The 14,866-nt window shown below is 59.9% G+C and overlaps 1 protein-coding gene across 1 annotated transcript; it reads right to left on the reverse strand.

Moving 5' to 3' along the window:
• Window positions 1–12,530: 12,530 nt before the first annotated feature.
• Window positions 12,531–14,586, reverse strand: LOC147412271 (acrosin-like). Its single transcript, XM_086481537.1, has 4 exons — window positions 14,420–14,586; window positions 13,816–14,081; window positions 13,383–13,528; window positions 12,531–12,890 (listed from the first exon to the last, which is right to left on the reverse strand). The coding sequence occupies exons 1-4, from the start codon at window positions 14,584–14,586 to the stop codon at window positions 12,531–12,533; spliced, it is 939 nt and encodes a 312-aa protein (XP_086337663.1).
• Window positions 14,587–14,866: the final 280 nt, after the last annotated feature.

The following is a 14,866-nucleotide window of genomic DNA, read 5'->3' on the forward strand; positions in this document are numbered from 1 at the left end:
TCCTGTGCCGAGGGTAAGCTCGGCACGCTGGGGAGGCGGGCTGGGCTTCTGGGCAGCGGTGGCGGCGAAAACCAGAGTCGGGCTGCGGGGACGTACGGCCACGGAGAGATGGGCCCGAGCCATTAGCCAAAGCGAGATGGAAGGGCAAGCCCGGCACAAGGCCTCTGCAGGGGCAAAGGCGAGCCCTAGGGAAGGGCTTCGCCCACACAGGGGAGGAGAAGTGGGAACAGAAGGGCTGCTGGCTGCTAACTCCTTCCTGTGCTCACAGCTGGAGGATCGACTGCTGTCCTGCAGGAGGCCCAGGTCCACCTCATTGATGTCAAGGTCTGCAACAGCAGCCGCTGGTACAGAGGGGCCGTCCACCCCCACAACGTGTGTGCCGGCTATCCGCAGGGCGGCATCGACACCTGCCAGGTAGGAGCGTGCTCCGCGCCAGCCCCCAGCAGCACAGGCAGCCCTGTCGCCAGCGCCCAAATGTCCCCCGGCGCGTGTTGCGCCTGCCGAGTTGCCCTCCTGCCGCTGGGTCCCCACCGCTGTCGGGGCTTGCCTCCCCTTCCCCGTCTGCAGGCCCTTGCCCAGCACCCCTCTTGTCCCAGAGCCCCGGCACTCTGCCCAGAAAGGCCACCCAGTGCTCTTGCCCCAGCCCAGAGGTCTGCATCCCAGTCCTGGAACGTCCCCCTTCCACACCTCCAGGATCAGCGGGCAGAGAGGAGAGAGCGCCCTACCTTGCAGGCCCACCACCCCCTCCCAGACAAGGTCCTGCAGGCTCCAGCACCCGAGCAGAGCCTTGCTGGGCACTGGGTACAGCTCTGGCAGGTGCCAGGAGAGAGAAGGAGCCAGCCACAGTGCTGACAGGGGCCACCCAACACCACCAGAACCCTCTGACTCTCCTCCGCTCCGCTGCAGGGTGACAGCGGTGGTCCTCTCGTCTGCCAAGACAAGCACGCCGACTACTTCTGGCTCGTGGGGGTGACCAGCTGGGGGATAGGCTGCGCGAGAGCCAGGCGGCCCGGAGTCTACACCTCCACGCAGCACTTTTACAACTGGATCCTGGTACAGATGGGACTGCACCCAGCAGTCCGGGCTGCTCCAACGGCGCGGGCATGGAGTCATTTTCTCACCGCCTCCACCCCCGTGCAGAGGCCAAGGCCGATCCCAACACAGTCGGGCACGTTTAGCTCCTGCCCATTCCCACTCCAGAAGCTGGTGGAGTTCTTTACTCGGGTGCAGGAGCTCCTGCAGGTGCTAAGGGGGAAAAAGGCTTGAGCAGCAAGAGGAAGAGGATCCAGTGCAGGCTGCAGAGTAGCACCACCCTTTCCTCCTGGGGCAATGCCTGCTGAGATCCAAAGGCAGCCTCAGTGCCAGTGGCCTGCTCGGTCCTGCCCACGCTCCTCTCAGGGCACACACAACTGCTGCTCTTGACTTAGTTCTTGAAATAAAGTTGACCATTTTCACAGCTAACCAGGCTTCAGTCCAGTCTCCTGTGCAAGGCAAGGACTTCCACGCCCAGCTCCTGCAGAACGAGGCTGCAGGCAGACAAGTCGGTCACACGGGCAAAGAGCCACTCCAAAAGCTGAAACGGTGCCCGGTCTGAGACGAGGGTGCTCAGAGCCACCGTGGGGTGGAGAAGACTGGCTAGAGGGAGGCTAGCAAGAGGAGAGGAGGAAATGATGTGACACGCAGCCAGCGTTGGGGGTATGCCTTAAGGCACGCAAGCTGAAGATTAGGGCCTGCCGGGAGCCTTCGTTTACTGAACACACCGTGGGAAACGCCTGAGCATGCCAAGAGCTATTGCTGCCTGTAGCAAAGCGAGTGCGAAGCTGACGGGAGTCAGAGTGCCATGAGGAAGAGCCGGATTTCACAGGTAGTTAAGGGGGATTGGTGTGGGAGGTGGCCACACTTGACAGATAACTGAAGGAAGAGCTGGGGTGGTTTTGGGGAGAGCAGTCTGGCAGGGACAGCAGTACCCAGGAAAAAACTGCATCGGTAATGCCGTGGAAGTCCGAGGTGACCCAGCTAACAGCGCCTGAAACACCAAACCTGTGGACGGCTGTGGCAAACCTGGGAGCAAGGGGGAAAAAATACCCGCGGGGAGGTCCCTTGCTTGGGAGGAGACAGGGGCGGAGAAAGAGGGGAGTCAAGGCATTTGAGGGGCATGTATAGGCATGGAAAAAGGAGAGGAGGGAGGGATCAAGGAGCCAACCCCACAGAGGCAAACTGCTGGTTGGTGTGCTTGTTTGACTGAGCCCTGCAGGTGATCACTGCAGTGCGTCCTACCTCCTCTTGGAGAGCGATTCCCACTCCTTCGTGTGCGGCCCCACTCTGCACCCAGGACGCGGGTGGGTCCAGAGGGCTGGCGGCCAGCAAGGGCAGAAGGGAACACAGGCCACGGCGACCCAGCGGTGGGCAAGAGCGAGTGTCTCGGGCCAGCTACTGTTCGGAGCGCTGTGTGTTTGTGCAATTCACTAGGGAAACCAGAAGCTGGACTAGCTCACGAGCAAAGGAGAGAGACCCTTGCAGTCGTGCAGATGGCCTGTGGTTGCAGCCCACCCGCTTTGTTGAGCTGCCCGGGGGTGCCGATCCTGGGGAAGGCTCAAGAAACGGCGGCTGCCTGTACCTGCAGGCGGGCAGTGGAGTGTGCACAGCGGGAGCCAGCGGTGGTTTGTGCGGCTGTTGAACGGGTTTGGGCTTTCAATGTGCCCAGCCCGGTACGCCTGGTTCCTTTCTCCTTGCAGGTTGTATTCAGAGCTGTAATGCTATTTTTTAAAAAAAGCAAAAGCAACCAGCAAACAAAAAAAAAGCTGGGCAATTCCACCCTGCAACTGGTTGTCTCCCCCAGGCCCTGGCCACCCTGCCAGGCGACATTCACCACCACCAGCAGGGTGCAGGAGCGGGCCCGGGGCAGGGCTTTCACAGGCCACCCCTCTTTTGAGGCTCCTGGCCGTGCAGTTCCTGGGCAGTGCTCAAGCAATGGCAGCAGTGCCCACAGCCGGTATTTTTGATCTTTCTCCCTTTCTCCCAGGCTCTGGCTCCCTGGTTTCCAGCTGTTCTCTTTCTGCCTTAAAGCCTGTTGTGCTGCTTCTCTTCCCCTTCCTCACTCTGGTTCCTTGTCCCCATCTTTTTTAGCCTCCTCCCTGCCTGCCCCGGCCCCTCGTGCTCCCCCTGCTCCCCCACCCCGGCGGCCACCGTTGCTCGGTCCCTCTCTGCCGCCCTGCCCCACACTCCCCCTCCCGCTGGCCCTCAGGCTCTGGGGGATGTTTCCCGCCCTGCTCTTGGCTTGGGGGAGGGGCCATGGGGCCCGCGGGGGCGGGGCAGGGCCGGGGGAAGTGTCCCTGCAGGGGCAGGCAGCAGGAAGAGGCCCCGGGGCATGCTGGGAGCTGTAGTCCTGGGACAGGGGCTGGTGCCGGGAGGTGCAGGCTCTGCTCCAGCCATGGCCCGTCTGAGGTGAGGGCTGGGCTGCCCCTGAGGTGAGCCAGGCCCTTGCACGGGGGAGGGGGTGTCTCCTGCCTGCTGGCTGCCCGGGGGTGGTGGGTGGGAGCTCCAAGCCGGAGCCGGGTCAGTTGGGGCATCCCCGGGGGTGACCTGAGAGCTGGGTAGGGGAAGGAGAAGGGAGACAGACCCCCCAGCACAGGCACTGGACACGCCGACTCTCAGAGCCCCCCTGAGCCCCCCCAGCCCCGCTCCCCCCTGCAGCTGCCCCGTCCCCAGCCCCTCCCCTGAGGCCTGTCCCGCAGCCCCAGGCTGCCCCACGGCCTGTCCTGGCAGCGGTGAGCGGGGCCTCGGGCAGGCCCAGGGCTCTGTTAACCCAGGGGCCTTCAGCAGCAGTGCGGGGAAGGAGCGGTGTCTGCAGGAGCTGCTGCAGCAGGAGGGGCTCCGGCCTGGGGCCAGCTGTGACAGTCAGGGTTCTTTCCCTCTGCCAGAGGCCGTGCCAGGGGCTCGGTGGTCTGTTCCTGCCCTGGGGATGTCGTCAGCTGCATCCAGCTCAGGCTGAAGCTGAGGAGATGGGCAAAAGGAAAAGCGGCTGGAGAAGGACACGAAGGGGATCCGGCTGCGAGCTGCCCCCAGCTGCAGACAAGAGACAGCCGGCCTCTCGGCGTGAGGAAGGGTCCCTGTGAGTAGTCCTGAGCAGAGCTGGTCACCAACATGCACCGCGGGGTCTGTGTGCGTAACCAAAGCACGGTATAGCCGTGGGGGCGGGGTGTGTGTGTGTGTGCGCAGTGAGGCTGTGTATGTAGGAAGCCTCATATTGTAAGAGCTGAGAGAGGCAGAGACAGAAGTGTCTCAACAGTAAAATCCTCCCAGCAGCACCAAGAGCGGGAGCGGCAGTGAGTCCTGGGCCCTTGTGTTATAATCAGATCTGAATTTTGAATTTCATTGATAATTAATTGTTTTGAATAAACAACTAATTTCTTATAGTTAATTATTTCCTGATTCAAATAATTTACATTATGGTAAGGAGTAGACAAAACCTCACTTATGCTAAGAGACAGCAGATGCAGGCCTTAGGAAGATGGCCAAAGCTGAAGCTGCTGTGGATTGGGAAACTGTACAGAACCCAGAACGAGGAGGGAGGGAGGCAGGTACAAGGGGTGAAATTGTACGTTCTCAGCTAGTTCTCTTATGTGATGAAACCATCGAAACAAAGGAATGTTGCTGTGAAGACTCTCCCGTCCTCCCCATCCTAATTTGAATATCAGAGATTTTGATCAGTAAAATAACCAATGATTAGGTTAGGATAGGACTATTAAGAAAGTTATAGAATAGGGCGGACCAATCATTGTAACTGTCAAAATTAATAGCGGGCATAAGATGCGTGCTTATGTTAAAATCTGTTAAAGATCCTGACTTTGCAGAAAAAGGGTATAAGATGTTGAATTTTTGATGTAACTTTGAAGCCCGTCGGGTGGAGCTGTCCCTGTGCTTCCCAGCGCTGCAATAAAGACGTGCCGGCTTATCTGCAAGTGTGTAGATAAATTTGTCGTGATTGCGACCCTCCGTCCACACTTGGGGCCGTGTCACCCCTCTTGTGCTCCGGGTGCCTCCCTGTGCCTGTGCCCTCCCACCTTCCATCACTGGCGTCACTCTTTTGCTTCCCTGTCCCTTTCTTCTGTCTGTTCTCATACCCTGCTCCCTCTTCGTCCCTCTCTGGTTTCCAAGCCCCTCTCTTGTTCTGCTATTCTACCTGCCCCTTTGGTTTTCCTTGCTCTCCCTCTGTCCTGCTCCCTGCCCCTCTTTTTTCCTTCCTCTGTCTCTGTCCTGCAGCGCATGGCTGGTTTTTCGTTCACTGCCTCTTTGTCCCAATCTGCATTCCTCCTTGTTGTTCCCAATCTCTCTGGCTTCTTGCCTGAGATGCTTTTTCTCTCTTGTTTGTAACAGGAGACGCTGTTCTGTAAAAACATGACGGCATTCTTTTGGCAAGCCGCTGAAACATTGAGAAGATCCCCTCCTGGGAACACTCTGCAATATTCTTCCTGTCTGCAAGTGGCACCTGTTCATCAGAATGGATTCCAGAACCCAAGGGGAAGTTAACCTCCAGAAGTCTTAAACCTTCTGGGGAATCGCACAGACTATTTCTTGCTAAGAAGATGAAGGCTCTGTTGTTCCAGCTGTCCTTAGTGTTTCGAGACAACAAGCACTTGCACTGGTACTTGTTCTTTTCTGATCTGCGGCTCCTGTGAATGTTTCTCCAAGTTCTTGGTTTCCTGTCCGGGTGACTCTCCAGAGGACTGTAAAAATCAGTCTTTGTGGAGACTCTCTGTGCTGCGGAGCTGCCTGTATCGTTGTTGTCACCCAGCTGCCTACAAACGGCTCCCAACCCCAGACAGTGGGGCGGCATTTCTGATCTGCTGGAAGGGGGTGTCTCCATTTTTAATGTTGTTTCTTTCAGGGAGCACTGTGAGCGTGGCAGATCCTAAGCAGAAATACACTCGATTTGAACAAGTCGGGCAAGGGTAAGTCCCGTCACAGTTACTGCTACAAAATCACGGGCCAGGTATTTTGCTGGTGTGATATCAAGCGTGAAGTCGGGCAAGCTCCAAACGTGTTCAGACCCTGGGCTTAGATTCTCCTGTCTCTCAGTACTGATCAGAATTGGTGCCTGTGGTCAGAAGGCGTCGTCAAAGAGCACTTGATGCTGGCAACGTCTTGTCTGCAGCGAGGGGCAGGACCTGGAAGATCTACTGTCCCTCAAGTTTGTAGCACCCGTTTGCTTGTTTTCTTAGGGGAAATCATTTTTGTGTGTCTCAAAATAATACGGCCACGCTAAAGAAAGGAGAAAAATCTTTATTGCCTGAAAGAGCAACTTAGAACCTGATAGCTGTCAGGTAAATAACACTTCTCAAGAACATTTCTTGCCACTCTTTTGCTTTAAAAAAGTATTTAGTGATCAGGATTATATCTTTTCTGGCAGAGGTAGTGAAAACCAACCATTCAGTAATACATGCAGTGTCAATGCACTGTCCTTTCCTCAGATGGCTGGCACGTGTGTTCAGGGCTCTCAGAATGACTGCATGGTGTTGCCGGAGTTTTGCAGATAGATCCAAAGAAGAGGTCTAAGAAGGCACAGCTAGACTGGGCGTGTGTTACATTCTCTGGAAAAAAACCACACACCCCCCCCGCAATAAAAAAAAAAAAAAAAAAAAAAGAAAAAGGAAAAAACTAAACCTCAACAGAGCAAAACTGGAGAAAAGGGGAAAAGAATGAAATCTATTATTTTCCAGTCTCTGTAGGCACCCTGCCCTTCAGTTGTGGACTGAAAGAATTTAGTATGAACTCTGGAGATTTGCACCAGCCCTTTTTCTTCCTCTTGGACCTAAGTTTTCACTTGGATAGCCTGCATGGCAGGGGGCTTCTGGGCTGCTGCGCTGTGCGCTGCTGGCTGAAGGAGTGGAGGAACCAAGGTGTTTTAGAAACACTACAGGCAGCAGAGAGCTCCTGTCAGGGCTTTCACTTCCAGGGTCTAAACCACTTCTCGTGTCTCTGCTGCTCTTTTGTTTCTAGGGCGTCTGGAACTGTCTATACAGCACTCGACATCAGCACGGGACAAGAGGTGGGTGTGAGCAGCCCCAGCAGATTTGGCAGGGGTTCAGCGCTTTCCCCCCTGGTGCGAACAGCGGATGGGCTTTCGGATCGCCAGGAGATCTTTACTGCAAAGACTTCCACATGGCTGGGGGCTTGTGGCTGGGGGTGGGGGCAGTGTCCAAACACTGGGCTCCCCCCTGGGCTGCACAATCACTGACGGACACCCACCCCTCATCCTGCCCAGCCGCACGCCCGACGTGCAGCCCCCCAGTGATGTCTCCCCACCCACGCACCATTCCGTGCCCCCCCAGCCGTATGCCCCCCAAGACCCCAACTACGCACCCCTCCATTTCCATTTACCCCCTCAGCCGTGCCCCCCCGATGCCCCTCACCCACTTTGGGCCGAGCTCTCCTGTGCTCCCCAGCCATGTCCCCCCACCCAGCCATGCCCCCCCCCATTTTGGGCGATGCCCCCTGAGCCCCTCCAGCCATGCCCCTGCACCCCTGCTGGCCCCTCCCCCCGTGCTTTGCCCGCACCCCCGGGCTCCGCTCCCCTGCCCGCGCGCCCCCGACCCGGCCGTGGCCCCGCCCCCCGCCCCTCCCCATTGGCTCCCGCTGCGCCGCTCCCCTGGTAGTTTTCGAATATAAATAGGGGCGGCCGCGGGCGCGCGCCCCCCCCCCCTCGCGCACCGGACGGCGGAGCATCGGCGCGGCCCCGCTCCGCTCCGCCGGGGCCGGGAACGGTCGCTCCAACGGGTGTAATTAACGCCTCCCTTCCTTTCCTGCACTCGCCATGGCGGCGCAGGGCGGCCCCGGTGGCCGTGGGCTAGCCGGAGTGGCCAGGAGGCGAGCGGGCATGTCGCCGGTCACCCCGCTGACGCTGGATATGGACAAGCTGGTGGGACTGGGAAGGTGAGTGGAGACAGGGCGGGGGGGGGGCTGCCCCGCACCGCACCCCCCTCCCCCCCACGCGTGAATGCTGCCGGCTCAGGGCAGTGCTGAGCGCGGAGGGGGGGGACACCACCCACCGCCCCACCCGAGGGGGGCACCCCGAGGGGTACCGGTGGGTCCCCACGGGCTGATCGCCGCCCCCGCCCTGCCCGCAGCCACTGGGACACCCCGAGGCGGCGGGTGGCGGGGCTGTCCTTGCACAGGCGCCGGGCCAGCCCGTGCCGGGGGTCGTCAGCCTTGGGCTCCCCCCGCAGCTCCGTCTCCTCCGAGTCCTCGGACGCGGGTGAGCGATGGGTGCTGTTGCCACACCCGCCCCTGCCCCGACCCCCCTCCTTCCCGGGGCTGGGGGTGTGCAGGGTGTCGGGGGGGGGGGGGTGGGCGTTGGGCAGGGGGTCACTGCATGCAGGGAGGGGGCTGGGAAGGCAGGGGAGGGGTTTGAGGGTGGGGAAGGGTCTTTCTGGGGGTGCACGTGGGAGCCGGGTCCCCCACTCTGTCTCAGCTCCTGGCCATGCTCTGAGTCAAACTGGGATTTTAAACGGGGATTTCCTCCCCAGCGCTTCCTTCCCTGTGCTGGATGATGGGTGGGAGCCCCCCCACCCGCCCAGCCCTGCACCCCGGTAGAATAGCAGAACAAGAGAGGGGCTTGGAAAGCAGAGAGGGACGAAGAGGGAGCAGGGGACAAGAACAGACAGAAGAAGAAAGGTACAGGGAAGCAAAAGAGTGACGCCAGTGATGGAAGGTGGGAGGGCACAGGCACAGGGAGGCACCCGGAGCACAAGAGGGGTGACACGGCCCCAAGTGTGGACGGAGGGTAGCAATCACGACAAATTTATCTACACACTTGCAGATAAGCCGGCACGTCTTTATTGCAGCGCTGGGAAGCACAGGGACAGCTCCACCCGACGGGCTTCAAAGTTACATCAAAAATTCAACATCTTACACCCTTTTTCTGCAAAGTCAGGATCTTTAACAGATTTTAACATAAGCATGCATCTTATGCCCGCTATTAATTTTGACAGTTACAATGATTGGTCCGCCCTATTCTATAACTTTCTTAATAGTCCTATCCTAATCTAATCATTGGTTATTTTACTGATCAAAATCTCTGATATTCAAATTAGGATGGGGAGGACGGGAGAGTCTTCACAGCAACATTCCTTTGTTTCGATGGTTTCATCACATAAGAGAACTAGCTGAGAATGTACAATTTCACCCCTTGTACCTGCCTCCCTCCCTCCTCGTTCTGTGTTCTGTACAATTTCCCAATCCACAGCAGCTTCAGCTTTGGCCATCTTCCTAAGGCCTGCATCTGCTGTCTCTTAGCATAAGTGAGGTTTTGTCTACTCCTTACCATAATGTAAATTAATTGAATCAGGAAAGAATTAACTATAAGAAATTAGTTGTTTATTCAAAACAATTAATTATCAATGAAATTCAAAATTCAGATCTGATTATAACACAAGGGCCCAGGACTCACTGCCGCTCCCGCTCTTGGTGCTGCTGGGAGGATTTTACTATTGAGACACTTCTGTCTCTGCCTCTCTCAGCTCTTACAATATGAGGCTTCCTACATACACAGCCTCACTGCGCACACACACACACACCCCACCCCCACAGCTATACCGTGCTTTGGTTACGCACACAGACCCCGCGGTGCATGTTGGTGACCAGCTCTGCTCAGGACTACTCACAGGGACCCTTCCTCACGCCGAGAGGCCGGCTGTCTCTTGTCTGCAGCTGGGGGCAGCTCGCAGCCGGATCCCCTTCGTGTCCTTCTCCGGCTGCTTTTCCTTTTGCCCATCTCCTCAGCTTCAGCCTGAGCTGGATGCAGCTGACGACATCCCCAGGGCAGGAACAGACAACCGAGCCCTGGCACAGCCTCTGGCAGAGGGAAAGAACCCTGACTGTCACAGCCGGCCCCAGGCCGGAGCCCCTCCTGCTGCAGCCGCTCCTGCAGACCCCGCTCCTTCCCCGCACTGCTGCTGAAGGCCCCTGGGTTAACAGAGCCCTGGGCCTGCCCGAGGTCCCGCTCGCGGCTGCCAGGACAGGCCGTGGGGCAGCCTGGGGCTGCGGGACAGGCCTCAGGGGAGGGGCTGGGGACGGGGCAGCTGCAGGGGGGGAGCGGGGCTGGGGGGAATCAGGGGGGCTCTGAGAGTCGGCGTGTCCAGTGCCTGTGCTGGGGGGTCTGTCTCCCTTCTCCTTCCCCTCCCCAGCTCCCAGGTCACTCCCGGGGATGCCCCAACTGACCCGGCTCTGGCTTGGAGCTCCCACCCACCACCCCCAGGCAGCCAGCAGGCAGGAGACACCCCCTCCCCCGTGCAAGGGCCTCGCTCACCTCAGGGGCAGCCCCAGCCCTCACCTCAGACGGGCCATGGCTTGAGCAGAGCCTGTACCTCCCGGCACCAGCATGGCCGCCCGGCAGCCCCTGCCCCAGGACTACAGCTCCCAGCATGCCCCGGGGCCTCTTCCTGCTGCCTGCCCCTGCAGGGACACTTCCCCCGGCCCTGCTCCGCCCCCGCGGGCCCCATGGCCCCTCCCCCAAGCCAAGAGCAGGGCGGGAAACATCCCCCAGAGCCTGAGGGCCAGCGGGAGGGGGAGTGTGGGGCAGGGCGGCAGAGAGGGACCGAGCAACGGTGGCCGCCGGGGTAGGGGAGCAGGGGGAGCACGAGGGGCCGGGGCAGGCAGGGAGGAGGCTAAAAAAGATGGGGACAAGGAGCCAGAGTGAGGAAGGGGAAGAGAAGCAGCACAACAGGCTTTAAGGCAGAAAGAGAACAGCTGGAAACCAGGGAGCCAGAGCCTGGGAGAAAGGGAGAAAGATCAAAAATACCGGCTGTGGGCACTGCTGCCATTGCTTGAGCACTGCCCAGGAACTGCATGGCCAGGAGCCTCAAAATAGGGGCGGCCTGTGAAAGCCCTGCCCCGGGCCCGCTCCTGCACCCTGCTGGTGGTGGTGAATGTCGCCTGGCAGGGTGGCCAGGGCCTGGGGGAGACAACCAGTTGCAGGGTGGAATTGCCCAGCTTTTTTTTTGTTTGCTGGTTGCTTTTGCTTTTGCTTTTTTAAAAAAATAGCATTACAGCTCTGAATACAACCTGCAAGGAGAAAGGAACCAGGTGTACTGGGCTGGGCACATTTAAAGCCCAAACCCGTTCAACAGCCCCACAAACCACCGCTGGCTCCCGCTGTGCACACTCCACTGCCCACCTGCAGGTACAGGCAGCCGCCGTTTCTTGAGCCTTCCCCAGGATCGGCACCCCCGGGCAGCTCAACAAAGCGGGTGGGCTGCAACCACAGGCCATCTGCACGACTGCAAGGGTCTCTCTCCTTTGCTCGTGAGCTAGTCCAGCTTCTGGTTTCCCTAGTGAATTGCACAAACACACAGCGCTCCGAACAGTAGCTGGCCCGAGACACTCGCTCTTGCCCACCGCTGGGTCGCCGTGGCCTGTGTTCCCTTCTGCCCTTGCTGGCCGCCAGCCCTCTGGACCCACCCGCGTCCTGGGTGCAGAGTGGGGCCGCACACGAAGGAGTGGGAATCGCTCTCCAAGAGGAGGTAGGACGCACTGCAGTGATCACCTGCAGGGCTCAGTCAAACAAGCACACCAACCAGCAGTTTGCCTCTGTGGGGTTGGCTCCTTGATCCCTCCCTCCTCTCCTTTTTCCATGCCTATACATGCCCCTCAAATGCCTTGACTCCCCTCTTTCTCCGCCCCTGTCTCCTCCCAAGCAAGGGACCTCCCCGCGGGTATTTTTTCCCCCTTGCTCCCAGGTTTGCCACAGCCGTCCACAGGTTTGGTGTTTCAGGCGCTGTTAGCTGGGTCACCTCGGACTTCCACGGCATTACCGATGCAGTTTTTTCCTGGGTACTGCTGTCCCTGCCAGACTGCTCTCCCCAAAACCACCCCAGCTCTTCCTTCAGTTATCTGTCAAGTGTGGCCACCTCCCACACCAATCCCCCTTAACTACCTGTGAAATCCGGCTCTTCCTCATGGCACTCTGACTCCCGTCAGCTTCGCACTCGCTTTGCTACAGGCAGCAATAGCTCTTGGCATGCTCAGGCGTTTCCCACGGTGTGTTCAGTAAACGAAGGCTCCCGGCAGGCCCTAATCTTCAGCTTGCGTGCCTTAAGGCATACCCCCAACGCTGGCTGCGTGTCACATCATTTCCTCCTCTCCTCTTGCTAGCCTCCCTCTAGCCAGTCTTCTCCACCCCACGGTGGCTCTGAGCACCCTCGTCTCAGACCGGGCACCGTTTCAGCTTTTGGAGTGGCTCTTTGCCCGTGTGACCGACTTGTCTGCCTGCAGCCTCGTTCTGCAGGAGCTGGGCGTGGAAGTCCTTGCCTTGCACAGGAGACTGGACTGAAGCCTGGTTAGCTGTGAAAATGGTCAACTTTATTTCAAGAACTAAGTCAAGAGCAGCAGTTGTGTGTGCCCTGAGAGGAGCGTGGGCAGGACCGAGCAGGCCACTGGCACTGAGGCTGCCTTTGGATCTCAGCAGGCATTGCCCCAGGAGGAAAGGGTGGTGCTACTCTGCAGCCTGCACTGGATCCTCTTCCTCTTGCTGCTCAAGCCTTTTTCCCCCTTAGCACCTGCAGGAGCTCCTGCACCCGAGTAAAGAACTCCACCAGCTTCTGGAGTGGGAATGGGCAGGAGCTAAACGTGCCCGACTGTGTTGGGATCGGCCTTGGCCTCTGCACGGGGGTGGAGGCGGTGAGAAAATGACTCCATGCCCGCGCCGTTGGAGCAGCCCGGACTGCTGGGTGCAGTCCCATCTGTACCAGGATCCAGTTGTAAAAGTGCTGCGTGGAGGTGTAGACTCCGGGCCGCCTGGCTCTCGCGCAGCCTATCCCCCAGCTGGTCACCCCCACGAGCCAGAAGTAGTCGGCGTGCTTGTCTTGGCAGACGAGAGGACCACCGCTGTCACCCTGCAGCGGAGCGGAGGAGAGTCAGAGGGTTCTGGTGGTGTTGGGTGGCCCCTGTCAGCACTGTGGCTGGCTCCTTCTCTCTCCTGGCACCTGCCAGAGCTGTACCCAGTGCCCAGCAAGGCTCTGCTCGGGTGCTGGAGCCTGCAGGACCTTGTCTGGGAGGGGGTGGTGGGCCTGCAAGGTAGGGCGCTCTCTCCTCTCTGCCCGCTGATCCTGGAGGTGTGGAAGGGGGACGTTCCAGGACTGGGATGCAGACCTCTGGGCTGGGGCAAGAGCACTGGGTGGCCTTTCTGGGCAGAGTGCCGGGGCTCTGGGACAAGAGGGGTGCTGGGCAAGGGCCTGCAGACGGGGAAGGGGAGGCAAGCCCCGACAGCGGTGGGGACCCAGCGGCAGGAGGGCAACTCGGCAGGCGCAACACGCGCCGGGGGACATTTGGGCGCTGGCGACAGGGCTGCCTGTGCTGCTGGGGGCTGGCGCGGAGCACGCTCCTACCTGGCAGGTGTCGATGCCGCCCTGCGGATAGCCGGCACACACGTTGTGGGGGTGGACGGCCCCTCTGTACCAGCGGCTGCTGTTGCAGACCTTGACATCAATGAGGTGGACCTGGGCCTCCTGCAGGACAGCAGTCGATCCTCCAGCTGTGAGCACAGGAAGGAGTTAGCAGCCAGCAGCCCTTCTGTTCCCACTTCTCCTCCCCTGTGTGGGCGAAGCCCTTCCCTAGGGCTCGCCTTTGCCCCTGCAGAGGCCTTGTGCCGGGCTTGCCCTTCCATCTCGCTTTGGCTAATGGCTCGGGCCCATCTCTCCGTGGCCGTACGTCCCCGCAGCCCGACTCTGGTTTTCGCCGCCACCGCTGCCCAGAAGCCCAGCCCGCCTCCCCAGCGTGCCGAGCTTACCCTCGGCACAGGAATACTCTTTGGGAACTCACATCTTGCCATGGTGGCACCCCAACCGCTGACGTAGCAGCTCGTCAGCTCTGACACTCTCAGCGAGGCGTCGGGCACGCAGGCCAGCTGTACGTAGTAGCCGCACTGGACAGGCTGGTCCAGTTCCAGCAAGGCGATGTCGTTCCTCTCCGTGACGTTATCGTAGTGTTCATGAAGTATTAGCCGATAAATACCGCGCACTTGGGTCTCAGGGCCCGGCTGAGCCAAGTGGGTGGCCCCGATCACCACACGCCACATGGTGAGGTAACTGGAAGGCAGATGCAGAGAGGCCTCAGAGGGAGCGGAGCCACGTGCTGCAGCAGCCCCGTGGTTCCCTGCCTTCTGCTTCCCAAGGCAGGGAGGAAAGCAGCGCTGCGGAGGGTGCCACTGCCCTAGCATGCCTTGGGCACCAGGAACGTGGAGCTGGAGGCTGCTAGGAAGCGGTGGCACGAGCCCAGCCTTCTGCAGAGCAGTCTCTCAGCTGGGCTCGCCAGTGCCCTGGCACCGGGCATACTGCAAGGCAGCGGGATGGCAGGAGCTCGTGGGGCTGCGGACGGGGCGCCTGCTGGTGCTGTGGGGATAGCCCCCTTCCCTGCTCCTCCTTACCTGGCCGCGTTGAAGCAGTGGGCTGCTGTGAGGACCCACTGCGGGCTGATGAGGGACCCTCCACACACGTGGCCCCAGGGGCTCTGGATGCTGACGATCCAGGGCCAGGCCCCTGGCTGGGCACCCGTGCCACCCACGACGCGCGACATGCCGTAGCGAGCCGCCATGGGCCGGAGCCCGCAGGTCCTGGTGTAAGAAGAAACTCATGAGTGTGCTGCTGGACGGCTGTGCTGCTGTTGAGGCTGAAGGTCAGCCGTCTTCCCTCCCCCCGAGGGGCTGCAAGGACGGCAGGGCCAGGGAACCCCGTGGCTGTGCCTCCAGCCCTCTGTCCGCTGTAGCCCCGTAGACGGGTTGTGCCAGCAGCCTGGGTGCTGGCAAGGAGCTGAGGCTCCCACAGGGAGTTTGGGAAGCTGTGGAGTGGCCACAGGGGCCGCGCGGGCCCCCTCC

This window comes from Leptosomus discolor, unplaced genomic scaffold (genome assembly GCF_034619465.1).
Source record: "Leptosomus discolor isolate bLepDis1 unplaced genomic scaffold, bLepDis1.hap2 HAP2_SCAFFOLD_80, whole genome shotgun sequence".
Lineage (NCBI taxonomy): Eukaryota > Metazoa > Chordata > Aves > Leptosomiformes > Leptosomidae > Leptosomus > Leptosomus discolor.

Excerpts from the sequence above, each read along its gene's own strand:
- LOC147412271 (XM_086481537.1), bottom strand. The coding sequence starts at position 14,586 with ATGGCGGCTCGCTACGGCATGTCGCGCGTCGTGGGTGGCACGGGTGCC. Across the intron at positions 14,082-14,419 it reads CACTGCTTCAACGCGGCCAG|TTACCTCACCATGTGGCGTG; the intron begins GTAAGGAGGAGC and ends TCTGCCTTCCAG. Across the intron at positions 12,891-13,382 it reads GCGGCATCGACACCTGCCAG|GGTGACAGCGGTGGTCCTCT; the intron begins GTAGGAGCGTGC and ends GCTCCGCTGCAG.